This window comes from Buceros rhinoceros, unplaced genomic scaffold, assembly GCF_000710305.1.
Source record: "Buceros rhinoceros silvestris isolate BGI_N320 unplaced genomic scaffold, ASM71030v1 scaffold13830, whole genome shotgun sequence".
Classification (NCBI taxonomy): Eukaryota; Metazoa; Chordata; class Aves; order Bucerotiformes; family Bucerotidae; genus Buceros; species Buceros rhinoceros.
The window spans coordinates 59,219-76,230 of NW_010388106.1; the positions used below are offsets into that span (position 1 = coordinate 59,219).

General features: G+C 46.3%; 1 protein-coding gene across 1 annotated transcript in view; it reads left to right on the forward strand.

Moving 5' to 3' along the window:
* Positions 1–2,207: 2,207 nt before the first annotated feature.
* The window catches only part of GDPD5 (glycerophosphodiester phosphodiesterase domain containing 5), a gene marked incomplete at its 5' end in the record, with an annotated part of 47,207 nt that continues 32,402 nt past the window's right edge, over positions 2,208–17,012 (forward strand). Inside the window, 5 exons of the mRNA XM_010144905.1 lie at positions 2,208–2,311; positions 8,777–8,870; positions 9,510–9,569; positions 12,747–12,845; positions 15,300–15,393. Of these exons, the coding sequence (XP_010143207.1) occupies positions 2,208–2,311; positions 8,777–8,870; positions 9,510–9,569; positions 12,747–12,845; positions 15,300–15,393 (451 nt within the window). The remainder of the gene's footprint in view (positions 2,312–8,776; positions 8,871–9,509; positions 9,570–12,746; positions 12,846–15,299; positions 15,394–17,012) is intronic.

Here is a 17,012-nt window from a genome sequence, read left to right on the forward strand (position 1 = left end):
TAGGGAAAGTGAGGTTTGAAATCTTGGAGATCTGCTGACTGGAAGGCATCTAGGAGAAAATAGTCATAGTCTGCTGGAAGGGTTATCAACCGCTTCCTCCTGGGGAATGTTGGTTGGATAGAGTGAAGGCGTGAGTAGGATCTGGATTATATAAACACCCAAACCAAATGTTCCATGGATGGATTGTAATCTGAAATTTCTTGGTTGAAAAGGGTTGACTTGGCTGTGTGGAGGAGGTTCATCACGGAGTGATGTTGCAGCCTGCTGCTGAGCAGTGGACTGGGGTTGGCTATGGAGCTGATGTAGATGCTGTTTGGCATCCTGTTACCGAAGATGGGGTGTTTGGGGGGGAAAACCCCCATTCCAGCTGCAATGTTTTCCCTCCAGGAGCTCACCTGTGCATGTAGATGTAGATCTGTGCATTAGGTGAAGAGATTATAGTCTATAAACTCATGGCAGAGCAGTTTGGCTAATGTGGTTTTGAATGCACTCAGTAGTTGCACTGTAGAAGACCCTTTGTATCCCCTTCTGGTCCCTTTTGCTCCGTTTATCTGGAACACAAAGCCCCTCATGGGACTTAAGCAATTGCTGCTACTGAGGTTTAATAGAAGTCGGCCAACAAATTTGAGCTGAGTTGAAAAAATGTTTTAACCCAGCCAAGAATTGGGAATTTTTAGCGGAAAACATCATTTTTGGCACAGCAAAAATTAAATAATTCCAACCCTTTTTATTGCTTTCTTTTTCTTTTGGCACTTTTCATAAAATGGAGCACAGAAGGAAGAGCTGTGTCACAGGATTGGTATCCAGGGTGATGCATGATGAAACATAGTCAATACACAGCTAAGTAAATAGCTTCAGCCCTCAAGATGGAAAGGAAAGGCAAAAAATAGTATTGTTTTAGATCATCATACCAGTGTTTATATTGATTACATTGTTTTGCATAATTGAAAAGCCATAAGACAGTTCACTAGAGAAAAGGACATGTTCAAAAGAGATTAAGGTTGTGCTCAGTGTCTTGAAGGAAATTATAGTAGTAGAGTTGCTTGTATATTTTTTCAATTTTCATCCCTTCTTGTTCGTTCTGGAAAGAAAGGATCACTTCAATATTTTCCACAAACAGTGTATTTCAGTTTTTGTTCCAAACAGACCAGATGCTGGTTGAAATGGCAACATGTGCTGGACTACTTAGTGCCTGCAGAGTAAAACCGACAAGCAGCATGTGGAAAGGAGGTTTGGCGAGGTGGGTGTTGGTCTCTTCTCCCAAGAAACAAGCAACAGGATGAGAGGAAACAGCCTCAAGTTGTGCCAGGGGAGGTTGAGGTTGGACATTAGGAAAAAATTCTTTACAGAGAGGGTTGTAAAACATTGGAACAGGCTGCCCAGGGCAGTGGTGGAGTCCCCGTCCCTGGAGGGTTTTAACAGCCATGTGGAGGTGGTGCTGAGGGACAGGGGTTAGTGGTGACCTGGCAGTGCTGAGGAACGGGTGGTCTTGATGAGCTTTAATGAGTTTTGGTCTCTTCCAACCAAAATGATTCTGTGAAGTAGTGCTGGTTAGGGATGGTTGTCTTACAGCACTGTTCTCTTCATGGATGTCCGTGTGGTTTAGGATTTTACCCATGCTGTTAGAGTGGGGCACTGAACAGATGTTTTAGGGATTTGGTTTCTTAGGGATGGGATATTATTTGAAACATTTATCAAAACTGAATGTCGGTGGAAATCTCTTTCATCTGACGCTGGTGTCGTCTCTCCTCCTGCTGTATTATTTGAAAAACACTTGCATATGTGGTGGTGATGGTGGGAATAAATGTTGTGGATGGGTGGTTTGGCTCTGCAGGATCCGAGTGCCCTGGGGGAAGGAGTAAGAGTTTATATGGCTGTGTAGTATTAGCATCCCTGACCTGCTGCGTGGTCTTGGCTGTGTGATAACTACTTGGTTGTTTAAGCTGAGGCCATGGGAGAATAAGATGCCAAGTTGCATCTCTCACATGTGAATGGAAAAGTTAATTGAACAAGTCTCTCAAATATAAAACTAAATGGAGCAAAACAACCTAAAACCTCATCCAACCAACCAAAAAAATCCCTCTGTATCCAGAAGTGCTCTCTCGTTCCACAAGCCCTGAGAGCTTCTCAGCATCTCAACAGCTTCTAGATGAGGTGGGGGGACAGGATGGGGCGCTGTGCCTGCTGACTTCTCTTTTCATCCACAGTGGGAGCGTCTCTGGTTCCTCATCCTCACCTCATCCTTCTTCCTGACCCTGGTCTGGTTTTACTTCTGGTGGGAAGTTCACAATGACTACAATGAAATCAACTGGTGAGTAGAGTTTCCCTGTCGCGGAGTGGCAAACCCATAACAAATTTGGCTGCCATCGTACACCTCTAAGAGTTGTTTGACACTGCACTGGGTGCATTTGGGTCCTTCAGATGGACTTGTTAATGATCAGAAAGGAAAAGCGAAGTGAGAAGTGAAACTGAAGGAGAGATTCATCTACCTGTCTTCACTGATAGGTGTAATGTGTCCTCACATCTCCATTGTATGGCTGTAACAGAGCTTGGGGTAGGTGAGCTCCTTGGTAAATAGTACATGAAAACAAAGATGGTGCTGAAATCACGTTGAAGCTTTTGATTGTTTATTTCCTTGTTTCTATGGTTGGCTGGGTTTGGATGTGCAATTTGGCTGCAACTTTACACAACATATAAATGACAAAAATTCAGCCTGAAGCAGACATGGGTGTGGAAAGCTTTGCAAAGTTTGAAGGAGCTAAAAATGAGCTTTCCAGGGCATGTGCTGGGGAGTTTGGGGTGTTGGCAGCTCCCCCCAGTGCTGAAAATTATTCTCCCTTTTACAGCAACATCTTAAAACATTTTGGCAATACCTTGGGCTCTCTTCTAACCAAACTGCTTTGACCTCATCATCCTGTCAAAGATACTTATACTGTATCTTAAAACGCAGTGGGTAGGTGATCCCTTAAATAAATCACCTGCTTTAGATGCTGAAGTTGTGTGAGGGGAAGTGTTTACTAACTTCATGACCTGAGCTGTCTCCTCCCAGGGGTGTGGTTTTTCTCTTTGAGAACTGAAACCATCATTCTTGATTATAATGCTAGCATGAAAAAAACACCTTTTTTTTTTTTTTTTTAAGATATTTTGGAATTCCTCTTTCTTTCATATCATACCTTCAGTAAAGGATGTGAACACTCCTCATCTGCTCCAGTGCAAAGCCAAAGCTGTCTTAGCTCGAGAAAGTGCTAAAAAATACCATGCAGAGATGAAGCAAAGCCCCTGGAACGATGTGAATGGACATTGCAGCCATGGCACTGCCAAGTTTTGGGTTCTCAAATATTCGTGCAGTAATAGAAGGAGGTGTGAGATGTGCAGGTCTGCTTTGGATGAGAGAGGTATTTGGGCCTTAAAATGCCTGCACGTCACCTGTAGACCAAAGGCTTTTCCCCTGCCATGCAGCCCAGTATGCACAAGGTGCTAGGAGCAATTCTGGATTGGCAGCACTGGAAAAACAAGCCCTCTTGTGCACAACAGTCATGGAAGAGGCTCTCTGGATGCAAAGCAGCAGGGCTACATCTGTTCAAGCACTGCCATTCAGCCCTGAAAATAGGTCAGTGCTTTGTGTGTGCCATAACCCCAATTACATGCACTGGCATGAGAGGTTGAGAAGAACGGCAGGGTTTCTGAAGAACAGCCTGAAATGCTGTGAAAAGGCTGGGAGGGAGGATGAAAGCATTGGGCAAGGTTTTAATTACAGCCATGCTGGTTCCAGGCAGAGAGGAAACAATTTCTGCTGGGTCCGTTCGGGCTGAGCCTGGTCCTCTTTCCTCTCAGTGCAGATGCATGGGCTCTATTAAAACCATGTAATTTTCAGGGGTGTAAAAGATATTAAAGCATCATTTTTGGTCCCAACAAGGCTGTGAACCAGTTGCTGACAAGATACATTTTGGTCCTGGCCCTTAGAAACCCCATCTTTGCTGTTCTTCAGGGGCTGTTGCTTCTGGGCCATATTTGTGGACAAGGTTCCTTTGATATTTGTTTCTGTTGCCTTCCTCTCTGCTCCACTGATTTATCTGCAAGCCATGACCTCTCTTAGACTAGACAGAGGGCTCTTTGGGGCAAATGATGTCTCTCACAGGACTTAGCACATCGAGCTACTAAAAGGGCCTCCCTGGAGGAACTGGGACAAAGAATTGCTGTCACATGGGTGTGATGAGCTGCTCAGCTTGTTACTGCCCTCTGAAGCTCATCCTTGTGAGCTCTCCTTCCTCATGTAATGTTCAGGCAACTACATTGATGAATTTCTTTGACCTGTCCCACTACAGCAGTTAAAGACTTGGAGGCGTCTGTCCAACCAGCCTGTAAAAGGAGGACTATTGCCAGCATTAAACTAGGTTGACCAGAGTCTTGAAACCCTAAGGATGAAGACTTCCTCCCTCTCTGGGAATCGTTCCAGCACTGCACCACGCTCCGTGAGGAGATTTTCCAACCCAAACCTCTAAGTGACAGACAGTGTCTGTCACTCTTGAAGAGTTCGATTTCATCATCTTCATAACAATCCGTCAGACAGCATAGGCAGCAATTAGATTATCTTGTAGCCTCTTCTCTGTGAGACTAAACAAACCCACCCTCCTCAAGCTTTCCTAGTAAGATGTGTTCACCATCATTGGACACCCCCTACACATCCTCCTTGAGCTGGGAGACCCAAAGCATGGCACTGTGGTGGTGTGGCCAACTCACCAGTGCTGAGCAAAAGGGAGAGCAGCTTCCCTTGGTCTGCTGGTGACACTTCTCTTAGTGCCACCCAGTAGTTTGACCTATTCACAGTGGAAGTAGCCTGTTGCCTCATTCAACTTCTGTCCTCCATAACCCCAGGTCCTTCTCAGCAGGGTTATTGCCATACTAATATAAAGCTTCGTTATTCTAGTTGAAAATACAGAGTGCTTCAATCCCTCTCTTCCCTATTCATTTGGCAAAAATGGTACTTGGAACCTGTGATTTCGTTAGGATGTTCTTGGTTTCTTAACCCTGCTAAGCTGCTGAGCAGCTGCCAGAGGTGACTTAAGAGGTAGCAGAAACCTACAGATGAGGACAGTGAACCTTGCCTGTGGTTCAGGTTCCAGCAGTGGATTCACATGTCCATGTAAGACCAAAGTGACCTAATTAAATTGTGGCAATGATAGGGTTTACCTACATAAACATGGCGATTTGGCCTTTAAAGTGGTTAAGACTTGAGAGACTATTCTGAAATTGACTTTAGAAAGACTAAAATTCTAGCCTGCCATGTGTTGCTGAAGGCTTTTAACCTTCTTCTGCAAGGCTGAATATGCAATGAGGTCCTTGTCAATGAAAGGACTTTGTGCCTCTTAAATTTAAGTAAATATTTTTTTTTTAACTTATTGCTTCGGGCATTTCCCTTTTGGTGTCTACACTTAATTGCATTATACTTCAGATCTCTAGTGTGCAAGTCATGTACTGCAACAGAAAGCTCAGCGTTGCTTAGTGAAGGATATGGGGGATGCTGTAATTTATGAACCTGGCTGAGTTCCCTCTGGAGCGGGACTATAAAGTCTGTGTAGCAAGTTTTTTCTTCCTTAGTTTTGGAGAAGGCTCATCTGGTTCACAACTACCATGGAAACAGCATTTTTAAAAAGTCATTTGCACATCAAGTGAAGACCTGACACTATCAGAGGGCCACATGAAGGGACATCAAAGCAAAAACTTAAAGGTACTGAAGCTAAGAAAGCTCTTGGTGGTGGCATGAGCAAAAGCTTCAGAGGAGCCCTCTTTTCTTTATTTCCTCTTTTTTATGAGCAGCATGTCTGAATCCCTCCAATCTCTTTTGTTGTGGCTCTTTGAATCCCTAAGCATAACCTGGATGTGAGTCACATTCGAGCCCGAGACTTTGCTCTTCGGATCCTATGCGGGAGCTTTACTCCTGGACAGAACAGATGGGGCAGTTGCCAGACCGGAGTTTGTGGCTGATGAATGGTGCTGGACGTGCGTGGTGGGGAGGAGGAGGAATCGGACCTGCTTGCATGCATCATTTATGTCTGTTGAACCAAAAAGGCAATAAAAAACTTGGGTGCTCACCTTGGCCAGTTCATTGAATGAGCTGATGAGTAGAGCTGAGGAAGGCTGGTGGGACCATTTGACTTGAGCCCCATGTTGTCACATGTTGGAGAAGCCCAATATCTACTGTGTTATGGGGCTCTTTAATACAGTGAGGTCTGTCTCCTCTCAGCTTTCTGGAGTCTCTGCTCAGGTGTGTTCTGAACCTGGTTGCTCCTCTTCAGCAGGTTTTAATCCCGACATTGGCGGGTCAGAATGGGCTTCATGCAGTCCTTGTGTTCAGAGGTGTGCAGGAGATCCCAGCAGCCAGGTGCTGCTCCAGGGCTTGTGTTTCTGCTGGGCGTGTGCCAGCAGTCCTGTGCATCATCCATCCCATAACCATCTTGTCCTTGCTGTATCAGAGGATTTGCACAGAGTTAAAGTTATCCCAAACCCAGTACAATCTCATGATGTTTTTCTAAAAAACCCCTGGAAAAAGTTTTGATCCAAGTCAGGCTCGAACTCTCTGAAGCTGCAAGAAGGGTTTGGCTGCCTTTCTCCTGGTGTGGTGGGGCCTGGGTGCCCTTCTGCATTTCTGGCCAGGGAAGGCAGTTGACTGAGTCTGTTTTGTGCCTTGCTTTGCCGTAATGTGCCTCAGTGGCGGTAATCCAACTCCAGGACAGTTTTACCAGGAAGTATATTGCTATTTCAATGCAATTTTGACATTTGACACCCAATGCTAGGCGCAAAGGACAGTGCTGCCACTGTGAATGATGGTCTGCTTTGCCTCGTGCTCCTGTTCATAAAGCTTTTGCTGCCCATTGGCTTTGTGAAAGTGATGAGGAGCAGTAGGATGTTGAACTGAATCTGAGTTCTGAAATGCGGGGTTGGAAAACTTGATAAGTGAGAGTGGGGAGGATACATGGATAAATAGAGGAGAGGAGGAAAGAAAATCAGTTTCATCAAGAGAATGAAGCCTCTCTCTTTGCCTGTTGGTTGGAGAGGTGGCGGGGGAAGAGCACTGACAGTCCCAAAAGCGAAGACAGGGAATGAACGTGGGTTTCTTAGTTCCCAAAGTGTGCTGTGACCTCTAGGCTATAGAAAAAATATTTGGCTTTTGTGCTGCTAAGCCTTAATGAGGTGGCAACTGTTCTGCATGTGTGCAGGGAAGTTGGTTCCTGTAGGCCATCACTCATCAGTGAACTTCCCAAAGAAGCTGTTTTGGGGGTACATGCTTTCGAAATACACCAGTAGTATGTCGTCTACACCTCAGAGCTGATCTAACGCTGCTTCAATCCCTGCTCTGATCCTCCAGTACATCGGGACATTACTGCTGCCTCCTGCCAAGGCTGGATCACAGAGGTGTTGAATGGCATCTCTTACTTAGAGCTTTAAGGTAAACAGAAGGACCAGGAAGGAACCCACTGAGACAAACCACACCCCCCACCTTCATACTTCAGACTGGGCAGACCAGTTGAAGATGAGAAGGTCAAAAGGATGCAATTCCTCTAGCCAGCTCAGTTTTGGGAAGTCCTGAGCACAATTCTTGATAAAGTCCACTCTTGCAGGATTGGACCTTCTCTACAGCCCATTGGAATAAGAGACCATCTCTGATAGGTACAGGAGACCCAGATTCTTCCATCACTTTGCCTCTCCGCAAAGACTTTGTGCCCTGAATATGTAGGAAATATACTCAGATAAAAGGAAGGAATTCTCCTCTTTGAGGGTGGTGAGACACTGGCCTGGGTTGCCCAGAGGATTTGTGGATACCCCATCCTTGGAAGTGTTCAAGGCCAGGCTGGATGGGGATTTGAGCAACTTGCTCTAGTGGAAGGTGTCCCTGCCCATGACTGGTGGGGATTAGACTTAGATGACCTTTAAGGTCCCTTCCAACCCAAACCAATCTGTGATTCTATGACACTTCACAGCAACGCAGAGCAACGTTAATTTTCCTGCTCTGTGCTTGATGCTGTCTCTATATTATATTTATTAGCCTGAGCACGCAGGATAGTGTTGGATCTTGTTTAGGCAAACACCACCTACATGGGGATACTTTCCTCTTGTTTATAGGGAATCTTGTTTGGGAAACTCAAGTCCTGGTCTTGTATGATTTTCTTTTTTCTTTTTTCCCCCCGTGTTGGTGTATTTTTCTCGCAGATGTTGGAACTATGAAAATATGCTACTCTCTCTGGGAAACTTAGCAGGCGAACCCAGCTGCAGTGTTATCATGTGGGAAATATTATCTATACTGGCCTTGTTTTGGTAGCTTTAATCACAATATTCACCACGTGGGGACTAGCCCCTCTTAACCAATTATAGTGCTTTAAAGAGATGTGTGCTGTCTGTGTAACAGAGTCACTGTCCAATCACCATGTAGTTAGTCGAGTGGACAAGAGTCTATAAATTGGGATGTAATGTAAACAATAAACGGGTCTCACTGCACACCACATTGGCGTTGGGAGTGATTCGTTCCACTTCAGCCCAGAGCTCCGTTTCGTGTCGCGACACCCCGTATCGTTGTTGCTGTGTTTGATATAATTACCCTTTGCAGAGTTAATTTCCCATGAGGGATCAAAGCACAAACACTGGGTTTTGTTTCAGTTTTGTTTCTCTTGTCTGCACAGTGCGAACAGAAAGACCCATTTTCTAAAGCTTTGCCTAAACCTAGTGAAGTTGCTGTGGTGTTGAATCTCTTCTTATTCTGTACTTGACGCTTATCTTTCAGGTTTTTATATAACCGAATGGGGTATTGGAGTGACTGGTCCATTCCAATACTCGTCACAACTGCTGCTGGCTTTACGTACATTACAGTGTTACTGGTGAGTAGAGTAAGATGCCATTTCCTAGAGGTTTTAAAAAGGCCATGAACTTCTCAGCCCACCTGCGATTTGAGCAATTTTCCTTTCAGAAGTGATTTGTCTCTCCCCCTCTTTCTTAGTTTTAAGTTGCCTAAAATAAATGTAAAGTGAAAAATGCGTGGTCTTTGATCTCAGATGATCAAGAGCAAAGACAGAGACCCTGATACTGGTGGTGTAGTTGGCCAGAGGAGAAATACAGCTGTTGTTCCCCCTTAGTATAGCCTAGTTTCCACTTTTTATCTCCCAGTCACAAGTGCATGTTGTTTCCCCTCATCCTAGGGTGCTGGGACCTTCAAGGTGGTGTCCATTCAGGTAGCATGCCCACATAGGCACTGCTTCCTGCAATCCTGGGGCCTCTGCACTCATGGAGCAGACTCTCAAACCCATGTTTCCTGGAGGTCAAAGTGTTTCCCTCCACATCCCTGGCTTTGGAGAAGATCTGTTTATACAGCTGAGCTACACGGTGACCATCCTCACACCAGCTCTGCTCTCTGTCTTGGTGTTTTTTGTTCTCTTTTTGGATGGTGATGTGTTCCTGCATGTTCAAACCCTTAAAGGTTGTTATATGCCTGTGTCTGACTCTTGATTTCTTCCTCCCAGATACTGGCACTATGTCACATAGCTGTGGGACAGCAAATGAACCTGCACTGGCTTCACAAGGTAAATGGCTCTTCTCAGCTTAGAAGTGAGGAGGATCTCAATAAAATAGGAGTGTAAGGAGCAAGTGGTGTATGCAGCACTTGCTGTCGTGGTCTTTTTGGGAAGAGCATAAATTGTAGATGTCTGCATGTGTCCTCATCGCACAGTAGAAGCAGTCAAAGCCTGGGGACAAAGACTTTGGTTAAATGCTTTGGGGTCCCTGCTGACAGAAGGCCTGCTCCTGGAGGTGGAGAAACACCGGGTCATCAGAGCAGCCTGACTTTAGTGTCAGCTCACTGTGGTACTCCATTATGAACCTCGCTGGTGCTCCTTTTGTGCTGAACTCAGCCCTGGAGGGAGGGATTGAGCAGATGTGAAGCTGTTCAGGATGTGCTTGGAGGAACTGACTGGAAAAGTCTCGGGAGAAGATGTAGGTGTTAAAACTGGGGGTGCGCAATGTGCAAGTCATTTGCCAGAACTCAAGGAGGTCCAGGTTTGTATGTAAAGCCATTTGAAAAATTATTGTGAAATGTAAGAGAAGAGGCAGATCTGGTGTTTGGAGTACCGAAGGGGAGAGGAAGGGAAAGTAGAAAGCTGCAGGAAGAGACAGGGCCAAAGAAAATGGCTTGGCAGGACTCAGTTGTGACTGGCATTCTGCTAATGGGTAATTAAGGGACCCGTCCCAAATCTGCTGATATACAGCTCCTCCTGTCACTGGCTGTTCTTCATGTGACAAGGTCTTGTAAGATCAGAGCCTGAGCAGATGTACAACCCCACAGGAGGACAGGGAGACACAGACCTAGCCGCCTGTCTCTCTCTCTTTTTTTTTTTTGTTCCTAGAAATCATAGAAATTATGCTTCCTCGGAAGGTGATGCAGTGAAAAGAGGGGGCGGGGACCGTCTGGCTGGTGCTGGAAAATAAATTGTCGATTCTTGAGTCTAACAAATGTTTCTTCATCTGAGGAAATGGTATTTTTCAGACACGGTCCAGGTGGCTGGTGGGTTTGGATGAGTAAGTCCAGAAGAAGAATGTGTTGGTGGAGATCAGCTAGTTCTTGCCTGCAGAAACCCACTCTTCCCTCCCTTCTTCCAGAAAAGTCCACCTTTCATCACAGCTCAGATGTGGGACTGTCTCTGTCTTCCCTTCCCCACCCCTCCCTCAGCTTTCTGAGGAGGATGAGATAAGAGACTGGAATAAGTTAATATTTTTCTCTGCAGCTGAGCTGAATTATCTTCCAATAGAGACTAAAGCACGTGGGAAAGGCTGGGACATGCAATTCCTTCCAATTTTCTCTGTAATCCTGCAAAAAGAGCTGAGCGTTGCAAGCCAAGTTGGAGATGCATTGGTGGGGAGGGGGGGCAGGGAAGGAGGGGCAGGGAAGGTAAGAAGCCGTAAATTGGAGCTGTTGAGAGGAGGAAATGATGAATGGAGATACACTCGTGTCCTGACACCTCTGTGCTGCACAGGGCAGTGACATCAAGGGGTATTAGGGCTGCGCTGAAGTAATCTAGTTGACAAAGTCTTTGTTTGCTGCTGAATTTGGAGTTGAGGGCTGTAAAATGGATGAAAAGTAGATTCAAACCAGGTTATGTGATAGTGTTACACTCTGGTAGGCAGCCCAGAGGTCTGACTGCAGGATGGGGAAGCAGAACGACTGCTGCATGCAAGGTCCCGTGACACAGTACAATTGTCCACATGCATTGCTTTGGGCTTTATTAGTTCAGAGCCCTTAATGAGGAAATCTATGGAAATAGTGTGGCTTGTAAATGTAAGTTGCTGAGGAGTGACTTTTAAATAGGCAAGGAAATCCCATCCTTCCTTGGACATGCAGAAAAGGGGTTGGTTAGCATTGGCATGTGGTTTGAATGCAGCTTCTTGTCTTGCGGATCCTCTTCAGTCTAGGGCAGCTGGATCTCTTGGCCCCTTCTGTTGCTCCATGTGTTTTTCTGGTGTTCCAGCAAAAGTTAGAAGCACCTATTGTGCTGTTGGCAGGTCTATCTGTGGGCATCTATGAGACGAACAGCAGGTGGGAAGCGAAGCTAAACTAGAAAGAGAAATTCTGTCCTTACGTAAATGTTGGGAGTGTGGGGGTTTATTTGCTTGTCTATGTATTAAATACATCTGAAAGCGGTCTAGAGGTGTCCTGTGCATTCTAGACGATCGGTTAATTGCTAGGTGTCAGTTGGCCTTTTCTGCCCATGTCTTCGTGCAGATTTCAGGTCTAGGCAGTATGTGAGATCGAGGCATCCTTTGAACCCAGCAGGTGAGTGGAGCAGCAGATGCTGAGATACCAGACAGAGGTGGAGAATGGGGAACTGTTTTTTCGATAGACAGCCCAGATTTTAAGTCTCTACAACCGGTGTTATTTCTGTGTCATTTTTGTCAGTTTGAACTTCTTACCTTCAAAGTGGAGGTGACGTTTTCTATTTGACTGCTGCTCAGAACTCTGAGTGTTTTCACGTGGAGAGAGAGGCTGGCTGGTGGGAGGTAGCTGATGGACTGGGGCTTGGCTTGCCATCTCAGTTCAGCCACTGTCTCATCCAGAGCCTCTTCTCAAGCTGAAATATGTGTTATAACTGCCTTGTCAATGTGGTTTGGATGCTGACTGCACAGTAGTTGCCATTTCTGACCTAGGTGAAGTCACATCCAGGCACAAAATTGCACTTGAACCATCTCAGGATGATTGCGCAGCGATGGTGATGGCCTTGCTTGCACATGTGTTTGCCCTTATTGAAGTGCATGTTCATTGTCTGTTGGGTGTGTTCAAAGTTTATGACTGAACAGAAGTGTCGGACAGTTGAGGTGAGCAAAGACTATCAACCTCCCATAGTGCTGTTGCACCACAGGCTGTTGCAGCAGGGCCAGGAGAGCCTGGGATCACCTCCTGAAGTTACCTGGCAGAACTCAATTTCTAAGCTGGTTTTGATCCAGTTTGTTGACAAAGCAAATCAGCTGATCAATCCATATTACTGGTTGCTGTGTGTGAAGGTGAGAGATACCCATGAGATGTGCCCTCCTGGGACTATTTAGCCCTGTGTTGTATCTCCGGTGGTGGAAAAGGGGAGGTTGTGCTGGGACAGCACAGTTGTTTCAGGCCTTTTATTACGTACAAAATTTTTTTCCTCTATTTCCCAATCTGTGAAACTTACATGATAATGGTAGGCTCCCATATGTAAATACTTTCATATTTGTTGCAGATTGGCCTAATGACAACCTTGATAACTACCGTGGTGACCATGTCATCGATAGCACAGCTTTGGGACGACGAATGGGAGATGGTATTTATTTCACTGCAGGTAGGTGGTGTGCAATGATGCTCTCCTCTGGGTGGGGAAAGGGGCCAATGCAGCAGCATGTCATGGACTTTGTATCTTTCTACTGTATAAAACTCGGTGTTTTCACTCCCAACATTGAAGTCTTGGGAACGAGAAAATTTGCAGCAAAACTCCCATGGAGACCTCCATTTCAAAATCACAGAATCATTTTGGTTGAGAGACCTTTAAGCCCATCAAGTCCAACCATTTCCCCAGCATTGCCAGGTCACCACTAACCCCTGTGCCTCAGCGCCACCTCCACACTGCTGGCAAACCCCTCCAGCCATGGGCACTCCATCACTGCCCTGGGCAGCCTGGGCCAGGCCTGCACAACCCTCTCTGTAAAGATGTTTTTCCTGATATCCAATCTCATCCTCTGCTGGTGCAACTTTAGGCTGGTTTCTCTCATCCTGTCACTTTTTCCTGGGGAGAAGAGACCAACTCCCACCTCATTGCTCCAACCTCCTGTTAGGGAGTTGTCAAGTGCCAGAAGGTCTCCCTGGCACCTCCTTTTCTCCAGGCTCAACCTGCCCAGGTGCCTCAGCTGCTCCCCAGCTGCCCGGGGCAGCCTGGGCCAGGCCTGCACAACCCTCTCTGTAAAGATGTTTTTCCTGATATCCAATCTCATCCTCTGCTGGTGCAACTTTAGGCTGGTTTCTCTCATCCTGTCACTTTTTCCTGGGGAGAAGAGACCAACTCCCACCTCATTGCTCCAACCTCCTGTTAGGGAGTTGTCAAGTGCCAGAAGGTCTCCCTGGCACCTCCTTTTCTCCAGGCTCAACCTGCCCAGGTGCCTCAGCTGCTCCCCAGTGCACTTGTGCTCCAGACCCTGCACCAACTTCGCTGTCCTTCTCTGGACAGGCACCAGCCTTTCAATGTCCTTCTTGGAGTGAGGAGCCAAAACTAAACCCAGGATTCAAGGTGTGGCCTCCCCAGTGCCTGAGCTCTCTCCTTTAGACTCAAACCAGGGCTTGGCTGACGAGTTTGAGGTAGAAAACACTGAGGCTGGGTGTGACTCAGTTGCTCTTGGCTTGGCTAGCAATGTTCTTGGATGATGATGTGCAGGCCTGAGGTATCATGCTTTTCCCAGTCCTATGGGAGGATTAGTCTGGGTTTGTTCTTACATTGCACATAAATTTATATTTATATAAAAGAGAATGTAACTTCTGTGCTCTAATCCTGTTTGAAGACAGACTTGTGGAATGCTGCAGGGCTATACAGGTATTAGAAGAAAATAGTTACAAACTGTTAATTTCTTGATAGGCCTGTGCTCTATTCCTTTTTTATTTTCCCTCTTCCTCAAAGAGGTCCAAAAATATTTTTGCCCATGAAAGGCTTGAGAGGTTTTACTGGTGATCACTGCTGTATATTTGGGAGTATGCAAATACGAGGGAGGAAAAATAGCATTCACACCAGTGACTAACAGTTCTCAGAAGTGCTTCCCTTTTCTTGGGTTTGTTTTTTTTTTTCAGATTTAGGCAAGCAATTAGAAAATAGAAACATGACTCAGAGGATCCATCTCAAACTTTCTTTCGTGGTGATACATCATGTATGTCGTGGTGATACACAGTCCAGTGTGTTCATAGAATCACAGAATAACTTGGGTTGGAAGGGACTTTTCAAGGTGATCTAGTCCAACTCCCCCTGCAGTCAGCAGGGACATCTGCAACTAGAGCAGCTTGCTCAGAGCCCCAAGGGTCAACCTGACCTGACATGGGGCCAGCCATGGGGCTTCTGCCACCTCTCGGGGCAACCTGGGCCAGGGTCTCCCCACCCTCAGTGTCAACCATCTCTCCCTTCTCTCTGGTCTCAATCTCCCTCTTCCACTTGAACCCATCACCCCTTGTCCTGTCCCAACAGCCCCTGATCCAAAGCCCCTCCCCAGCTTTCTCAGAGGCCCCTGGAAGCACTCACAGGCCGCACTAAGGTCTCCCCGCAGCCTTCTCTGCTCCAGCCTCAACACCCCCAACTCTCTCCCCTGGCCTCCCAGCAGAGGGCTTCCACCCTGCCAGCATTGCTGGGGCCTCCTGTGGCCCCGCTCCAGCAGCTCCCTGGCTCTGCTGTGCTGAGCAGCCCAGAGCTGGACCCGGCACTGCAGGGGGGTCTCCCCAGAGCAGAGCAGAGCGCAGCAGAGGGGCAGCATCCCCTCCCTCCACCTGCTGCCCACGCTGCTGGGGATGAGCCCAGCACACAGGTGGCTTCTGGGCTGCGAATGCCTGTTGCTGGCTCCTGTCCAGCTTTCCCTCCGCAGCACCCCCAAGTCCTTGGAAGAAGACATGGCCAAAACAGTTGTAGGAGCCTGATACAGGAAGTGTGAAATCCAGCTGGAAACAGAGTGGTGTGATGCACTATGGAACTGGCAAGGTCAAAGAGTTTGTAAGGTTCTGGAGTGTTTGTCATTGGTTTTTTTAGCTTTCCTGTTCTTGTCTCCTACAGGCCACGGCCCCTTTCTTGCACATAGGAGCACTTGCAGCGGTCACAGCCCTGTCGTGGTTGATAGCAGGGCAGTTTGCACGAATGGAGAAAGCCAGTGAGTACAACTCGTGTCCCTGTATAGGTCAGGGGTTGTTGGGTGGCTGTTGCAGTGTTGGGTCCTGCCTTTGAGAACCAGCTGGCAGAAGGCAGGTTCCTTCCCCGGCTTCACAGCCTTCAGCTCAGCTGTGTTAGGAAGGTGGATGCTCTCCTAGAGTAACCTGGCTGAAACTGGAATGGGTGAATCTGGGCTGGGGATGCAGCCAGATCCCACAGCTGCTGCTTTGCGGTTGGAAGTGCACCATGGTTGGAGATGAAAGGGTTGTTTTCAATGATGCAATGAATAAAAGCATCCAGATTGCCAATTTGCTTTAGAAAACATAAATGCACCTTCTGCAGCTAATGTGCCGTGTTCTTCTCTGGCTCTCATAAGCACTTCTCCCTTCCTTCGTCTCCATGCTTGTTCACCTGCATTTCTAGGTGGGTCTGGCTTTTGAAAGCCTTCATGGACTTGTTGCTTGTGATGCCATAGTACCCAGAGGCCTCAGTTGAGATCTGGTCCCCTCATGGTTAGGTGTATGTTGAGACATCGTTGAAGGTCTAAGGGAGCAGAGTGATGAAGGACTTGCTGAACCCAGCTGCTCTTGTCGATGGTTCTGTCCATGGAAATAAGCTTTTCTGTGGATCTCCCCTGTCCCACCTCAATGCCAGGGGTTCTCCCAAACTTGAGCTGTTCCTTCAGGCTTTCTTATGAAATAATTTGTATTTTGGTGCCCTCAGAAGTGTTTTTCTTCAGGGCATCCATGGATGTTCTCAGACATTTCTGCCAACTCCAGAAAAATTATTTTAATTGCTATTTAACATGCAGCAAAATACAAGCCCTGGAAGGATTCGGCAGCACTTGCAAAAGACTTCCAAGAAGTGGGAGTTAAGAATGAGGAAACAGTGTCTGAAGATGGAAAGATTTTGATATCCAGAGAGACCTTTCAAAGAAAGGATTGCTCTGCCTTAATCTAGAAATATGCCAATAAAGCTGTACCGGTGGTTCTTAAATATGTCTGGCATGTAATTAGGCTGCCAGTGAAGGGAGGATTTATGGTCGTGCCTCGAGCAGAGACTGCATGTGCTCATTCTGAATTCCTCATGCCTTTTCTCTTGCTGCTGAGTTCCCTGAAAATGACTTTTCTGTTGTTTTTTGTTTGTTTTTAATAAGCCAGGAAGCTGTTTTTATTCTCTTTCTTCTCCTGGAGGTTGGTTTGTTTGTTTGTTTGTTTGCTTGTTTTTAAGGAAAAAATGTTAATCTCTTCTGTATCATTGCATCTTAAAGTTGGTTCAGGGTCATTTCTTGTGAAAGGTGTCTAACGTGGAGGAGTTTACAGGCTTTTCGATATAGATAGATTTGACATGGTGGTATTAAAAATGGAAGAGAAAACTGAAATCTTTCTGAGAACCTTCAGTTGCTTGTAATGGAAAATAAGACTTCACTCACTAATAATAATCTTTTGGAAATAACTGGTGCAACTGCAGTCATTGCTGCAACAATCTGTTCTTGTCATTTTTGAGCCATGTGACAATCTTCAGCAACTGGCTTTTTTACTGAGCACATCTACACTCCCCCCCCCCCCCTTTTTTTTTTTTTTTTTTTTTTTCCCACTTCTTTTTTTCTTTACCCCCGGA